General features: G+C 35.2%; 1 protein-coding gene across 1 annotated transcript; it reads left to right on the top strand.

Annotated features, from left to right (window-relative positions):
- Positions 1 to 14,023: 14,023 nt before the first annotated feature.
- LOC119036403 (olfactory receptor 6C76) lies at positions 14,024 to 14,965 on the top strand. The gene has a single exon (XM_037128164.2). It carries the CDS (start codon positions 14,024 to 14,026, stop codon positions 14,963 to 14,965), a length of 942 nt encoding a protein of 313 aa, XP_036984059.2.
- The last annotated feature ends 2,086 nt before the right edge of the window (positions 14,966 to 17,051 follow it).

A 17,051-nucleotide genomic window follows, 5' to 3' on the forward strand; every position in this document is an offset into this window, starting at 1 on the left:
TTATGTGAAATGTGTTCCCCTGAGAGCAAAGCTGAATTAAAACTTTCTGCTCTTCTCCAGATAAATTATTTAAGCACCTGTTTTTTTCTCTTCAGTCAGATATGTTTATATACCATCGATGCCTGTTTTGCTTATTAGCCTAGAAACTGGGTTCTAAATATTTAAAGTCATAGTAGATGATGGTAAATTTCTCACCTGTGTAACTAAATATTAGGTAAATCAATAACCTCTCATATCACAGGATATTATCATTAATTCAAAACATAATATTATTATGATATAAGACACTAACAACCTCATATAAATATAAAATGTATGTGAAATAATATTAACAGAAATCTCTCAAATGCATTCTTCTATATAACCCTAAAGTATGTTATATAATTTTAAAAAGTATTAAAATGTCTACTTCAATTATCAATTAAATGTAGTTAAAACATTAGAAAAATTAAATAGAAATTAAATGTGCTGTCAAAAAAATGAAGTTAGGTTGATTTTTGTATTGGGGTTTCTTTAAAAAAATTGTGAAGTTTCAGTGCAATAGAGAAGACAAAATTTACCTTATTTTTCTTTGTTAATATTCCCTAAAATAATAGATTTTTAAACTAAAGATATTTCTATCTCATCATGATTGAAAAGAAAATCTATGGTCGACAAAGGCAAATTAAGTCACTTTGATAAAATTCACTTTGTAATCAGACTTTTTCCACTGATACAAAAATAAAACAGTCTTTATAACTTACATGAAAAAGCAACAAACTTAGAACCTAGAATGGTGTGAGATATTGACTCCAGGGAGTAGTCTAGAAATTATAATATATAAATTACTTATGCCTCAGTTTTCCTTTATTAGCAAAGCTACAACACTGTTTTTAAAATAATTTATTTAATTATTGTTCAAGTACAGTTTTCTGTTTTTTACTCCCATCCTAGCCCACCCCCCCAGTGCTCCCCACCTCCCTCCCATTTCCACCCCTCCTAGTTGTTGTCCATGTGTCCTTTATAATACTTCCTGTAAATCCTTCCCTTTTATCCCCTGAAATTCCCTTCCCTCTCCCTTCTGGTCACTATCCCCTTGTTCTTTAAGTGCCTGTGTTTTTATTCTGCTTGCATGTTTGTTTTGTTGTTTACCTTCCTGTTAAAGATACAACACTGTTTTTATATTTTCACTGTCTCTTTCACAGATAGTTCTGCCTCCCTCACTCAAGTTCAACTCTAGTTCCTGCAGTTAATGTGTCCCTTGACTCAAACGAGTAAAAAAAATGGTTGTCTTGGCATAGTAGATAGAATTCTAGTTAGATAGAGGGTAACCGTATTTTGGCTTTGTTGATTTTCAGCTTGGTCTGCTGACATGTAGCTTAATGTAAAGAGCTCTACATATTTTCCAAGCCACAGTAGAAATTCTTTTTCTTATTGCTCATAGACAAGTGTGTCCTTAAGCATTCACCTCTTTTTTACCATTGTGCTTTTAAGGAATGGGTTACATTTTTCCAAATATAAAGGTAATACTACCACAAAATGAAAAATAAAAACTAATTTTATTTGATTATAAATTGTTTATTGGAGTTATTTGTAAAATGAAACAGTGCAAGTTTGCTTTTGTAAGATTATAGTAAGTATACAAATGCAAAGTGAAAATCAAGAGTGTGGAAGAGCAACATGTGAATGTTAACTAAATGCATGTATACTACATGTGTGATACACATGATAAAGTGGTATGTAGGTAGACGGGGAGAAAGAGAGAAAAATAAGAGGGTAAGAGAAAGTTGGTCTTGTTGATTAATAGAAGTGTATTTAAAAAAGTTAATTCTCATATTCTAAGTCAATATGTGTGAACATATGAAAATTACTGTAGATCTTTCCCAAAGGAATAGTATTACGCTTTAAAGTGAAATGCTATTTTAAAGTGATGTGAAACAATAAAGCTTTGTTTGCAAATGTGAGCTTTGGTGAGAAACATATCAGATACATGAGTATGTTGGAGGTCATGTTTTTAGAGGGTTTCAAAAAGTATACTCATATTTAATATCACATGGTAAAAGTTCAAAAATAGTTTTCCTTGAACAATGGAAAATTACAAGTATGTAATAATTACACAAAATATATTTCTCTATAACCTTGTTTTAATAACATGGCAATTACTGCCACATTATATTGTGATTGTAGGAGACATAAAGTCATTTATTTTCATTGGCAAATAATCATCTTTAAAGTTGATTCTGGCAAACATAAAGTTAAATGATTGTTTAGAAGAAAAGTTTTTAATATTATTGTAAGTTTGAGCATCATTAACTCATATTTTTATGGGGTCTTCCTTGAATCCTGGATATTATAGAATGCTCTCAACTGGATAACAATCATTTATGGACAATTGAATATCTTGGTATCATAATAACAAGTGATGATTGGCTGAAGAAAAAGTTACAATCATGAAGAGTTATTGATAATAAAAACTTAATAGCAATCAAACAATCAGAGAATTTGTAAACCCTTAGTTTTTGTCTCAAATATAAAAATATTCTGAAGGAAAATGAGTAAAGTCAATAGACAATTGGATTAGGAAAGCAAGACACTAGTTACTTTATACTGCACATCATATTTCTGCCTTGATCTCAGCCAGACTTTCTGCACTTAATTGATAAATTCCTGTAAGTAAGAATAAAGGTTGTACCATTTTCTAAGACAGTCTACTTACCTATATTCATATAAAATGTAAAGCACATTTTTAAAATTTAGCAACAACTTTATAACTCATTAAGTGTTGTTAGCATTTGCCAGTTGTCTATAACTACTTTTTATTGTATCCATTTGCTTTCATAATATTCAGTTATTTTTTATTTATTTCTAATTCATACAATGCTAAGGGAATTTTTAAAACTTTTTTATTGGTGTTCAAGTACAGTGGGCTCCATTTTCCTGAAGAAAATTTTTTAATGCAGTCCTCTAGTAATTCTATCTTCAATCTCTTCTTAAATTGAAATCTCAGAATTCAGCCATAAGAAAGGAAACAAAAAAGGCAAGGGAGAAATCGCCTAAGAGTACAGAAAGAATATTAATTTTTGCTTTAATAACTTGAGTGGATAGCCAAATGAAATTAATTTTTATTAGAAATAATGTTTAGAGAATATTGGACAAAACATGGTCTGTTTCCTGCTGTGTGAGGGAAAGCATATTATTAAGGAAAGCTTATGTGAAGAATTACTGTACAGAACTATGTATTAGTTAAGAACTCTGTGAATAGATTTTCTAGCATATTAAATTGTTAATTGTGGAGGTGGGGGAGGGTGGTGCAGGTAGAAGAAGGTATAAGAGATATAAATGGTAAAGGAAAAATACAATTAAAATAAATATAAATAAAGAAAAAGATTCCTCCTTTCATTTTTTTTATTAAGAAGATTACTTAAAAGTATAGAGGGGAACTGAATAGTAAAGGAAAATATAACTGAGTGATCTGATGATATTTTTAAATAATTTTGAATAATAGATTTTATCTTTAAAATATTTTGAAGATCTCAGAAAAATTGAGGGAAAGAAACAGAGATTCCTACACACTCCCTGCCCTTCTCCAACGTGCACAACGTCCCCCACTATCAACATTTCCCTGGAAATGGTTCATTTGTTTTATTTTTAACTTTCACTTTATTTTTTAAGTTTTTATTTACTTATTTATGTTCTTTTTTCTTACTGTTGTTCAAGTACCATTTTCTCCATTTTGCTCCCACCACTCCCTGCACCTCACCCATCCCCACCTTCCCCCCTCAATCCTAACCCCTTTGGCTTTTTTCATGTGTCCTTTATACATGTTCCTTGATGACCCCTTCCCCTAGTTCTCTCCTGCCTTGTTATTCCTTTCCTCCACCCTTCTGGTTACTGTCAATTTGTTGACAAATTGACAAATTGACAAATTCAATGTCTCTGGTTATATTTTGCTTGCTTATTTGTTTTGTTGATTAGGTTCCACTTACAGGTTCCTTGATGACCCTTCCCCTAGTTCTCCCCCACCTTGGATTAAACAAATATACATTTGGCTTAAACAAATATATATATTAGATTAGGCACAGTGTAATAGCCAGAGGGAAAGGGATATGAGGAGTAGGTGGAGGTGAACAAAGTGAGGGGGTGAAATGGGGGAGAAAAAAGACTTTGCTTGAGGCTATGTGAGTGCCATCCAGTGTGCAGATGATGATGTTTTGGATAGTACACTTGCAACCTATAAAACCTGGTGAACAAATTCCACCCCAATAGTTCAATTAAGCAAAGAATGCCTTTGGTAGGCACATTAGTATAGAAATATATTAAACATGGGTGAGGAAATAATCAGTGATTCTTGAAGACATCTCAGTAGAAACTTATCAAACAAATCTAAAGAGAAAAAGGAATTAAGTAGCAACAGAGCACTGCACCTGAAAATTATGGGACAATTCCAAGCTGTGTGAAATATGAGTAATTGGAATTCCAGAAGGCGAAGAGAGAGGTAAGAGTGGAAAGGAAGTATGTGTATTTGAAGAAATAAAGGCTGTAGAATTTTCTAAAATTAATGACTGTTGGTGGGATTGCAGACTGGTACAACCATTATGGAAAACAGTATGGAATTTTCTCAGAAAAATAAAAATTGACCTGCCTTTTGACCCAGCAATTCCACTGCTAGGATTATACCCCAAGAATCCTAAAACATCAATTTCAAAGAACCTATGCACCACAATGTTCATAGCAGCACAATTTACAATAGCCAAGAGTTAGAAGCAACCTAGGTGCCCATCAGTAAATGAATGGATCCAAAAATTGTGGTACATATACACCATGGAATTCTATGCAGCAGAGAGAAAGAAGGAGCTACTACCTTTTGCAACAACATGGATGGAACTGGAAAGCATTATGCTGAGTGAAATAGGCCAGGCATTGAAGGACAAATACCATATGATCTCACCTTTGACAGGAAGCTAAAGAATAAAACAAACAAGCAAACAGAATAAAAACAAAGACGCTGAAATAGAGAACAAGTGGGCAGCGACCAGAGGGGAGAGGGAAGGGAACTTAAGGGGAAAAAGGGAGAGGGATTTTGAGGAACAAGTATGAAAGACACAGAGATGAGGACTGGGGGGGGGAGGAATGGGAGGAAGGGGGGAGACCGGGCAGGGGGGTGGGGTGGGATGGGAGAAATAGATTAAAAAAAAAAATGTACTTGAAAAGTAACTAAATAAAATTAAAAAAAATAAAAAAAAAAATAAAATTAATGACTGAAACCATGAACAGATACAAGAAATTAGAGAACACCAAGAAGGCTAAATAGCAAAAAAGAAAAAAATATCTATAACATATTAAAAATGCATAAAAAGAAAAAGAAAAGCAAAAAATAAGGCAGAGGGGGGAAAATACAGCTTTTCCTGAGAGAAGCAAGGTTAAAATTACAACATACTTTAATCAGAAAATAAGCAAGCAAGAGGAGACTAGAATGAAATATCTAAAGTGCTTAAAGAGAAAAACCACTAAGCTACATATATCCAGTGAAATCATCTTTCAAAAGTGAAGGAGAAAAAAGACTTTGTCAAGGACAAACAGTGAATTCATCACCAGCAGACTTGACCTGCAAAAAATGTCCAAAACCCCATAAGAAAGGAGAAACATTGAAGAAAAAATTACTAAAGTTAAAATAAAATCATTTTATCTTTATTAACTAAGACTTAAATACTTGTTCAAATCTATAATATCTCTATGTTGGTTATAAGATATTGATATATGAAATGAATGACATCAGTGTCAAAAAGAATGGGATGGAGTAATTGAGAATACTCTAAGGAAGTTGCCCTCAGTGCAGTAGGCAGCACATCAGTCTCATAATCTGGAGAGTGCTCTAAGGTACCACCCTATACATGAAAGTATATAGTGTTATTTGAAGGTTGACATAGATTAGTATAAAAATAAATAATATAAAGTCTAGAGCTATAATTGAAAGCTTTTAAAGACTATAATTTATACAATAATAAGGGAATTATATAAATTTTCAATTAAAAACAGAAAAGGGGCAAAGAAATCAATAAATGTCAACAAACAATAGACATGAGCTCAGCTATCTCAATGATTATTTTAACTCTGAATTAACTAACTACACAAATTAAAAGACAGACTGACACAGAAAATCAAGAAAGCCAAATTCAGTGTTATCCACAAGAACCTAAATTTAAACATAAAGGGTTTTCAGGCACTACTATAAAGGACACATGTACAAAACCAAGGGGGAGGGTGGACACAAGGGAGGGAGGTGGATTTGGCTGGGCTAGGGGGGAATGGTGGGAAGAAAATGCAGACAATTGTAATTGAACAACAATAAAAGTATAAATAAGTAAGTAAGTAAGTAAAAAAAGATTCTGTTACGATAAAAGCAAGGGAAGGGAAAGGACATATCCTGCTAACAGTAGCCAAAAGAAAGCTACAGTAGCAATATTAATTTCAGATCAATTATATATACTTAGAAACTATTGAAAAGAGCCATTTAAGGCAGAAAAAACAACAATAAAAAAGAAAATAAATAAAGTAATTAAAACTCTTAAATCAAAAGTAACAAATAATTAATATTGACAAATCCCAAGTTGTGCTAAACAAAAAAGAAAGAAGACACAAATTAATCAGAAATGAAAAAAATCCATCACTACTGATCCCATGGTCATTAAATGATAATAAAGATACATTATGAGGTAAAGGCCCTACAGAGACATTCTTTTCAAAGAAGTCATGAATGGCCAACAGTTACATGAAAAGGTGCTGAAATCATTAATCATCTGACTAAAGGGTTCATAGGTGCTAAATTAAATATTATGCTTTAAAACCTAAAAAAGAATAATGTAAATCAAAAGCATAAGGAGGCATCACCTCACATGTGTTAGAATCACTGTTATCAAAATTACAAATGATAACCAGTATTGGTGAGAAGGTGGAGAAAGACAAAGCCTTGTACATTGTTGGTGGGAATGTGAATTAGCACAGCCACTATGGAAAACTGCATGGGACCTCCTTTCAAATTTTTAAATAGAACTATTATATAGTTTGCTTATATATATGCAATTTAGCAATTGCACTACTGGAAATATACTGAGGGAAATGAAATCAGTATCCAGAAGCAATTACTGTCCTTCCATGTTCATTGCAGCATTATTCACAATCATCAAGATGTGCAAAGGCAGATAGGATCAAGGGTGGGAAGCAGGGAGGCCTGTGGTGTGGGGGAGTGATGGAGAGAAAACGGAGACAACTGTACTTGAACAACAATAAAATAAGTTAAAAATAAAAGATATGGAAACAACCAAAGATTGATGGAATCTTATTCAGCCATAAAAAAAAAAGAAAGAAAAGAAAAGAAATCCTGCAACAGCATAGATGAATCCAGAGGGTATTATGCTAAGTGAAATAAGCCAGAGTAAGAGAAATACTGCATGATATAACTTTTATGTGGAACATACTTAAAAAAACACACCATGGAGAGTTCTGGCTCAGGATTCTCCCTGGTGCACTTCCTAGAGAAAACAGGTAGAAGAAAGTTCAAACCTTCTGTTTGTAACCTCTAATGGCAACATGCTCTCCTGCTAGCCATACTTAGCATATAGTAATTTGTTAGAAAATTAAAAAAACAAACAAATGAGCAAAATAGAACCAGAGATATGGAAATAAAGAACAAACTGACAGGAACCAGAGGGGAGGGGGGAAGGTGTTAAGAGGGTAAAGAAGAGAAAGGGTCATCAAGGAACATGTATAAAGGACCCACGAAAAAAACAATAGGGGCAAGGATTGAATGTGTAAGGTGGGAGTGAGTGTGTCTGGGGAGAGCAATGAGGGAGAGAATAGGGACAACTGAAATTGAACAACAATAAAAAATAAATTAAAATAAATAAGCCCTGGCTGGTGTAGCTCAGTGGATTGAGCGCGGGCCTGTGAACCAGACAATTGTGGTTCGATTCCCAGTCAGGGCACATGCCTGGGTTGCAGGCTGGTTCCCTGCAGGCCAGTTCCCAGCAGGGGATGCACGAAAGGCAACCATACATTGATATTTCTTCTCCTCTCTCCTTCCCTTCCCCTCTAAAGATAAAAAAAGATTAAAAAAATAAAATAATAAAATAAAATCTCTGCCTGAATGCTCAATCATTTACAAACTTACTTTGTAGTTTAACAATTTTTTATGTAGTAAAAAAGAAAGTGGATACTTTTCCATCTTTTTTAACTATTTTATTTTGTTTATTGTTTAAACTATTAGAGATGACCTCCATTTCCCCTCTTTGCTTCCCTCCACTTAGCCTCCCTTATCTCCCCCTACCTCATCTTCACCACATTGTTGTCTGTGTTCATGGGTTATGCATACATGTATATGCACTTTGGCTAATCTCTTCCAGTGCCCCCCACCCACTCCCCTCTGACATCCGTAAGCCTATTTCATGTATCCATGCCTCTGGTTTTAATTTGTTCATCAGTTTACTTTGTTCTTTAGATTCCACATATGAGTGAGATAATATGGTATTTCTACATCCATAAGCTAATATAGAGTCCCCTGATTAATATTTAGTTGTTCTTAGTTATCTCAAGTAATGTCATCCAAGGCCATCTAACTAAAATGGTTCTGCTTAGGTACAGTGTGCATCCTTAGCGTTTTCTATCTCCAAGAACTTTTTTCCCTTTGATTTTCCTTAAAAAAATTCCTCATATTTATTTACAGTTATTCAAATAAAATACATGTAATTTCATTGGTGGATCAAGATTCTTCCCAGGAAAATTATAAAAATGATGAGAGATACTAATGTTTTCTTTTATGTAACTTATTGGTTCACATCTTATATTTAGGTCTTTGATCTAGTTTGAATTATTTGTTTTAATTTGTTTTTTATTTTTTATTGATTACTCCATTACATTTGTTCTTTTTCCCCCCTCCACCCTCCCCACCATTCTCCCCTTTAGTTCATGACCATGTGTCTCAAGTTCTTTAGATTCTATATTTCCCCTACTATTCTTACCCTCCCCCCACTTATTTTCTACCTACCGTCTATGCTACTTATTTTCTGTACCTTCTCCCCTCTTCTCCTCCTCCCACTCCCCTGTTACTAACCCTCCAAGTGATCTTCATTTCTATTGTTCACTCCTGATCTAGCTGTCCTCTTAATTTGCTTTTGTTTTAGGTGTGGTTGTAGATAACTGTGCGTTTGCTGTCCTTTCACTGTTCATCTTTTTTGTCTTCTTTTTCTTAGGTAAGTCCCTTTAACATTTCATATAATAAGGGTTTGGTGATGATGAACTCCTTGAACTTGATCTTATCTGAGAAGCACTTTATCTGTCCTTCCATTCTAAATGAAAACTGCTGGATAGAGCAATCTTGGTTGTAGGTCTTTGGTTTTCATGACTTGGAATACTTCTTTCCAGCCCCTTCTTGCTTGTAAGGTGTTTTTTGAGAAATCCACTGACAGTCTGATGGGAACTCTTTTTGGAGACAACCGGTAGTCTAGTTTTATTCTTTTGCATGTGGCTTTCCAAATTTTCCAGTACCATTTATTGAAAAGGCTTGCTTTTTTCATTGTTTATTTTTGGCTCCTTTGTCAAAAATTATTTGCCCATAAATATGTAGTTTTATTTCTGGGTTCTCAATCCTGTTCCATTGGTCTGTGTGTCTGTTTTTCTACCAATACCATGCTTTTTTAATTAATATAGCTCTGTAGTATAATTTGAAGTAAGTTAGTGTGATACCTCTGGCTTTGTTCTTTTTTTCTCAGGATTGCTTTGGATTTTTGAGGTCTTTTGTGGTTCCATACAAATATGATGATTTTTTCTTATATTTCTTTTTTAAAAATATTTAATTGTTGTTCAAGTACAGTTTTCTTTTACTCCCATCCCAGCCCACAACCTCAGTGCTCCCCACCTCCCTCCCATTTCCACCCCCCTTAGTTGTTGTCCATGTGTCCTTTATACTAGTTCCTGTAAATCCTTCCCCTTTTCCCCTGAAATTCTCTCCCCCTCCCCTCTAGTTTCTATCAGCCTATTCTCTACTTCAGTATCTTTGGTTATATTTTGCTTACTTGTTTGTTTTGTTGTTTAGCTTCCTGTTAAAGGTGAGATCATATGGTATTTGTCTTTTACTGCCTGGCTTATTTCACTCAGCATAATGCTTTCCAGTTCCATCCATGCTGTTGCAAAGGGTAGGAGCTCCTTCTTTTCTTCTGCTGCATAGAATTCTATTGTGTATATGTACCATAGTTTTTGGATCCATTCATTTACTGATGGACACCTAGGTTGCTTCCAACTTTTGGCTATTGTAAATTGTGCTGCTATGAACATTGGAGTGCATAGGTTCTTTTGGATTGGTGTTTCAGGGTTCTTATCATATAATCCTAGCAGTGGAATTGCTGGGTCAAAAGGCAGGTTGATTTTTATTTTTCTGAGAAAATTCCATACTGTTTTCCACAGTGGTTGTACCAGTCTGCAATCCCACCAACAATGGATTAGGGTCCCCTTTTCTCCACAACCTCTCCAACACTTGTTTGTTGCTTTGTTTATGATGGCCGTTCTGACCAGTGTAAAGTGGTATCTCATAATTGTTTTAATTTGCATCTCTCTAATAGCTAGCAATATTGAGCATCTTTTCATGTGGCTCTGTTATATTTCTTTTAAAATGACTTTGAGAATTTTATGGGGATTGTATTAAATACGTATATTTCTTTGGCTAATATAAGTACATTGATTCTTCCAATTTATGAACACAGAATATCTTTCTATTTCATGATTTCTTTCTCAATCTCTTTTACGAGTTCTTTGTAGTTTTCCATATATAGGTCCTTCATATTCTTTGTTAAGTTTATTCCTAGTTATTTTATTCTTTTGGTTGAAATTACAGAAGAAAATTTTTTCATTTCTTTTTCTGAAGGTACATTGTTAGTATACAGAAAAGTAGTGGGTTTTTGTATGTGATGCTGTATCCTGCAAATTTACTGTATTTTTTATTCTTTTTAATAGTATTTCGAAGGAGTCAACAGGGTTTTCTATATAAATGATCATTTCATCTGGAAAAAACTGACACTTTTACTTCCTCATTTCCAATTTGGGTGCCTTTTTTTTTCTTTCTCTTTCCTGATTGCCCTGGCTAGGACTTCCAGTACTATATTAGGTGAGAGTGGTAAGAGTGGGCATCCTTGTCTTATATCTAATCTTAGAGAAAAAGCTTCCAGTTTTTCACCACTGAGTATGTTAGCTTAGAGTTTATCATATATGGCCTTTATTAAGCTGAGGTGCTTTGCTTTTATACCCATGTTATTGAGTGCTTTAATCATAAATGGATGATGTATCTTCTCAAATGTTTTCCTGCATTCATTCATCAGGCTGTATGATTTTTATCTTTTATTTTGTTAACATATATATTATATTGATTTGTTTGTATATTTTGAATCATGCTTGTGTCCTTGGAATGAACCTTATCTGGTCATGACATGTAATTTTTTGTAGTCAATTACATTCATTTTTAAAATTTTTGTCCAAGTACAGTTATCTCTATTTTCCCCAACCATGTCCCCTCTGCCCCACTCACCTAAGACCCCCACCCAAGATCCTACTCACTTTGACCTTATCTATGTGTCCTTTATACATATTCCTTGATGACCCTGCTCTATAATTACCACATATAATTTTAACATATTGTTGTATTCAATTTGCTAGTATTTAGTTTAGGATTTCTGCATCTACATTCATCAGAGACCTTGGTCTGCAGTTTTGTGTGTGTGTGTGTTATTCTTCCAGGGTTTGGGATTTGGTAGTGTGGCCCAGTGTTTAAGTTGCTGAAATTAAAATCCTCTCTGTTCTTTGCCTTGTATTACTCTCATGTTAAATGTTTTTTTAAAAACTCACTTCTCAAGGATACCTAATTAAAATTATTCAACAAAATTTAGAGTGCACTCATCTGTGTTATTCCTCTCTAGAGACATATTACTTCTGTTTTTCTGCAGGTGTCCCCTGTGACTTTTTTTAGAAAAATAATATAAAACCAGTCAGTTTGGGAAACAATCATTAGAAAACCAAGTCTTCCTGCTGGAAAGGAAAGAATGTAAAAAAAAATAGTTATAACCCATCTTCCTTTTACTAAAGTTACTGAGAGCCAAGTAAGATCTTCCTAGCATTTAAGATTAGGATGTTATTTTTATGTAAATTTTGGAAAACAAGAGATAACTAAGTGCTTGGCTTTGGATTGTGCAACTAGATATACTTCTTTCTATTTCAAGCATTTTCTCTCTCACAAACTTTTATGCCTATGCCATGCAGCTCATCTCTTTTCCATAGCTGTTATTTCTTGATTTTCACTCATGGTTTTGAGCTGTTCTCTTATCAACTAAGAGGTTTACTTACCCAGAAAAATACAAATATTTCTCACCTTTGTTTATCTATTTCACTGCTATTTTCATGATCCCTCACTTTTCTTTTTCTTCCTCACTTTCTTTTTCTTTTATGTAGTTTGTTTGGGGGGGAGTGTTACCTACATTCCAAGAAAGTTTAGCCTCTGCTTGTGCTATGTTACCTGTTCAAAACTTAAGACAGGGCTCTATTTTCTGCTTCCCTCTCCCATTTCTAAGACTCTAGCTTTGTTCCTAAATGACTTAGTAGCAGGGCCACAGTTACACAAGGAAAAATGTTGCAAAACTTCCTGAATCTCAGTTTTTCGGATGTAATATAGATTGACTACTTGGGGCTACCCATAGAGCTTTTGCCACCATGTCATCAACTCTTTCCTTGATCACAGGTTGCAGGACCTCTTGAATACCTTGCTTGCACTGTGGATGTAGCACCTTCTACCAGCAACTGGGACTATGTCATCTTTCTATCAGGACCTTCTTACTTCAAGAATTTTGTACTGGACTTATTCTTCTGTATGGTCCACAACACTCTATGCAACCATTATCATCCCAGCAAATTCTACCTACACACTACAAAAGTATGTTACTACATAAGAATATCAAAGGCAGAAACAAGTTGCAAAGTCTATGAAATGCTACAAAAAAAGCCTCAAACACTGACAATTAAAATAAGGCAACAGAGTATTTTGGTTTCAGCAGTCAAATTGCAACCACATGGGATTATATAATTGTAAGTATATTTTTTATCTCTCACCTCACTTATTTTATTTTCTAATCAGCTTATAACTTAGATCACTTAACTTTGGGTGTTAGAATTCCTCTTAAAAAGCAATAGATTATTATTTAACTCAAAAAGAAAAAAACTTTATATCATGTTTATTTAGGAATATATGTATAAATATATGTGTGTGTATTAGTTTTTTAGACCCCGATTCCTTTGTTAAGTTATTAATTCTCTATATAGGCAGGGTCAACATGAAATATCCTGAAAAAAATTGTAGCAAATACCTAAAACAACTTCAAAATGTTTTATATTCAGGGAATCTTTGGAACATGTGGACATTGGTAAAATATTCTATAAAAATAAAATTATATTTTATATTCTATACCTAATTTTCATACACAAATAAACAAAAAATTTAAAGATAGTAAAACACATTTGATAAGTATACATTTCTTATACAGATGCATTTATTAGACCTATTAGTGACTCACTTAATATTAAATAAGTACTATGTATAACTGTCTTCACCCTGGCTCACATATATTTTTATAATTCAGTAAAACTTGGCAGCTAACTTATTGGCCCATTCCAGTATATCTTTCTTAGCCAGCAGAGTTGATTTTAAAGAAAAAGTAATCTTGTACTCAATAAACCATTGTTTCTTGTATGCATTTACAGACCTGGAAGAAGTCAGCAATAAGAAATGAAAAATCGCCCTGGCTGGTGTAGCTCAGTGGACTGAGCGCAGGCCTGCGAAGCACATGATCGTGGTTCGAATCCCAGTCAGGGCACATGTCTGGGTTGCAGGCCAGTTCCCTGCAGGCCAGTTCCCAGCAAGGGATGCACGAAAGGCAACCATACATTAATGTTTCTCTCCCTCTCTCCTTCCCTTCCCCTCTAAAGATAAATAAATAAAACCTTAAAAAAAAAAGAAATGAAAAATCAAACATCTGTGAAAGAGTTCATTCTTCTGGGATTAACAGATGACCCAGAGCTAAATGTTTTGATTTTTCTATTTCTATTCTTCACATATATACTGAGTATAACTGGAAACATGACAATTATCACTCTTACTCTGATAGATATGCACCTCAAAACCCCCATGTACTTTTTCCTTAGGAACTTCTCTTTTCTAGAAGTCCTATTCACAACAGTTTGCATTCCTAGATTCCTGGTAAGCATTGTAACAGGGGATATGACCATTTCCTATAATTCCTGCATGGCTCAGGTGTTTTTCTTCATTCTCCTTGGTTCAACAGAATTTTTCCTTCTGACTGCTATGTCTTATGATCGGTACGTGGCTATCTGTAAGCCACTGCATTACACAGTAATAATGAATAGCAGAACCTGCAACCAGCTGCTAATTAGTTCTTGGCTGGCTGGATTTCTCATTATTTTTCCACCTGTAATCATGGGACTTCAGCTGGATTTCTGTGACTCCAACATCATTGACCACTTCACCTGTGACTCCTCTCCTATGCTACTGATCTCCTGCACAGACACAGCATTCCTAGAGCTCATGGGATTCTTTCTGGCACTGTTCACACTCATGGTAACCTTAACATTAGTGATCCTTTCCTATGCATTCATCCTTAAAACAATTCTGAGAATCCCTTCTGCTGAGCAAAGAAAAAAGGCCTTTTCCACTTGCTCCTCACACATGATTGTTGTCTCTATTTCTTATGGAAGTTGCATTTTCATGTACATCAAAACTTCAGCAAAAGAAGGAGTGGCTTTGACCAAAGGTATAGCTGTGCTCAATACTTCTGTTGCCCCAATGCTAAACCCATTCATTTACTCCTTGAGGAACCAGCAAGTAAAGCAGTCCTTTAAGAACTTGGCAAAAAAATGCTTCTCAAATAAATTTTTATCATAAAGACAAATACCATATGATCTCACCTATAAGTGGAACCTAATCAACAAAACAAACAAATGAGCAAAACAGAACCAGAGACTTGGAAATATAGAATAATCAGAGAGAAGGGGGAGGAGGGGTAATGGGAAAAAGAAGGGGAAGAGGCAAGCAAAGGAACACAAATAGAGAACTCACAGACACAGACAATGGGGGCTGGCATTAACTGTGGAAATGGGGTGTAGGGGTGATCAATGGAGAAAAGGTGGGAAAAGTGTAACTGTAAAATTACAAATAATAAAAAAAATTAAAAGATGAAGTAAAATTGAAAAAATAAAATAAAGTGTATATAGATGGTCCATGAAAAAAAAAAAGAAGTTTATGGCCCGAACTTTATTTAAGAGGAACCTTGTGCCTTACATAATATAAATATTATTATATCTCTCCATCCATTACTATATTCTACTTCCTTTTCTTTCAGGGTTTTTTTTTCATTTATAACATTTTGACCTCTCTTGGCTCAAGTATCTTTTAAAAAAATTTTAATTGTTATTCTATTAAAATTGTCCCAATTTTTTCTCATTTGCCTTCCTCTTCCCAGCTTACCCCCTGCTCCCACCATCAATCCTCACACTGTTCTCCATGGCATGGGTCATTCATACATGTCCTTTGACTAGTCCCTTCTTTTCACCATTATCAACTATCTTTTTAAATTTACATGCCCTGAAAATTTTTTGAGCATGAGTAATTTGATGATCCATAAATGAGAATGCCATTTAAAAAGAATGTCAGGGGACTTCCGGCAAGATGGAGGTGTAGGTGGAAACACTGTGCCTTCTCCCACAAACAAGTTTAAAGACAACAAAGTTTTAGTAACAAAAATGCAGCCAAAACACAGAAAATTTAACTGTACAGAAGTCCGACAACAATGAACCATTCATCCAGACCAGTAAGAGGGGCGGAGTCAGCGGTGGAGCAGGGTCGGCAAGGAAAGATTGGCAGGACTGACCCAGGTGCACAGGCGTCAGTTGGCGGATCCCAGGCATGGGGTGGCAACAGGTGGACCCAGTGGGGATGCAAGGCTGCACTATGGTCACACATTCGCATGCAGATAAACCAAGCAAAGGAGAAAGCAGTGAGACAGACTGCTCGGGCTAGGGCCCCAGCAACAGAAATTAGAGCCTGAAAGCACCAATTGGAAAGACTTTCGGGGGTCGAGGTGCTGGGAGAGGCTCCTAGGCTCACAGAGAGTGTGTTGGAGAGACCCACAGGGTCCTGGAGGGTGCACAGGACCACACACCAGGGAGCTGGAACCAGGGTGGCCAGGTTTGCTTGCAGGAAGCAGCAGAGGGGATCAATACCCCAGAGAGAGCATGGAACAAATGCCATTGCCCCTCTCTGACCTTTTCCCCACATACAGCATCACAACCCAACCACTGGGTCACCCCACTCTGGTAAATACCTAAGGCTCTGCCCCTCATACCTAACAGGCACCAACAGACCAAAACATTATGGCTCAAGAAGAACAGCTCAAAGCCCCAGAGCCAATACTTCTAAGTGACTAAGAGATAGCCAACCTTTCAGATGCACAGTTCAAACCACTGGTGACCAGGATACTCACAGAACTGGTTGATTTTAGTCACAAATTAGAGGAACAAATGAAGGCTAAACTAATTGAAATGAAGGGAAATACACAGGAAACCAACAGTGATGGAAAGGAAACTGGGACTCAGATCAAGGGAGTGGATAAGAAGGAAGAAAAAAATGACCAAACAAAAGAATGAAGAAACAAGAATTCAAAAAAAAATGAGTAGAGACTTAGAAACCTCCAGGACATCTTTAAAGGTTCGAACATCCAAATTATAGGGGTACCAGAAGGAGAAGAGGAACAGCCACAAGTGGAAAATGTATTTGAATAAATAATGAAGGAGAACTTCCCCAGTCTGGCAAAGGCAATAGCCTTCCAGGAAATTCAGGAAGCTCCGAGAGTCCCAAAGAAGTCAGACCAAAGAATGAACGCACCAAGGCACATCATAATTACATTAGCCAAAATTAAAATGAATGAAAGAATCCCAGAAGCAACAAGAGCTAAGGGGACAGTCACCTACAA

The sequence above is a fragment of the Artibeus jamaicensis genome, unplaced genomic scaffold, assembly GCF_021234435.1.
Source record: "Artibeus jamaicensis isolate MK-2021 breed Jamaican fruit bat unplaced genomic scaffold, CSHL_Jam_final contig_233, whole genome shotgun sequence".
NCBI classification, from domain to species: Eukaryota; Metazoa; Chordata; class Mammalia; order Chiroptera; family Phyllostomidae; genus Artibeus; species Artibeus jamaicensis.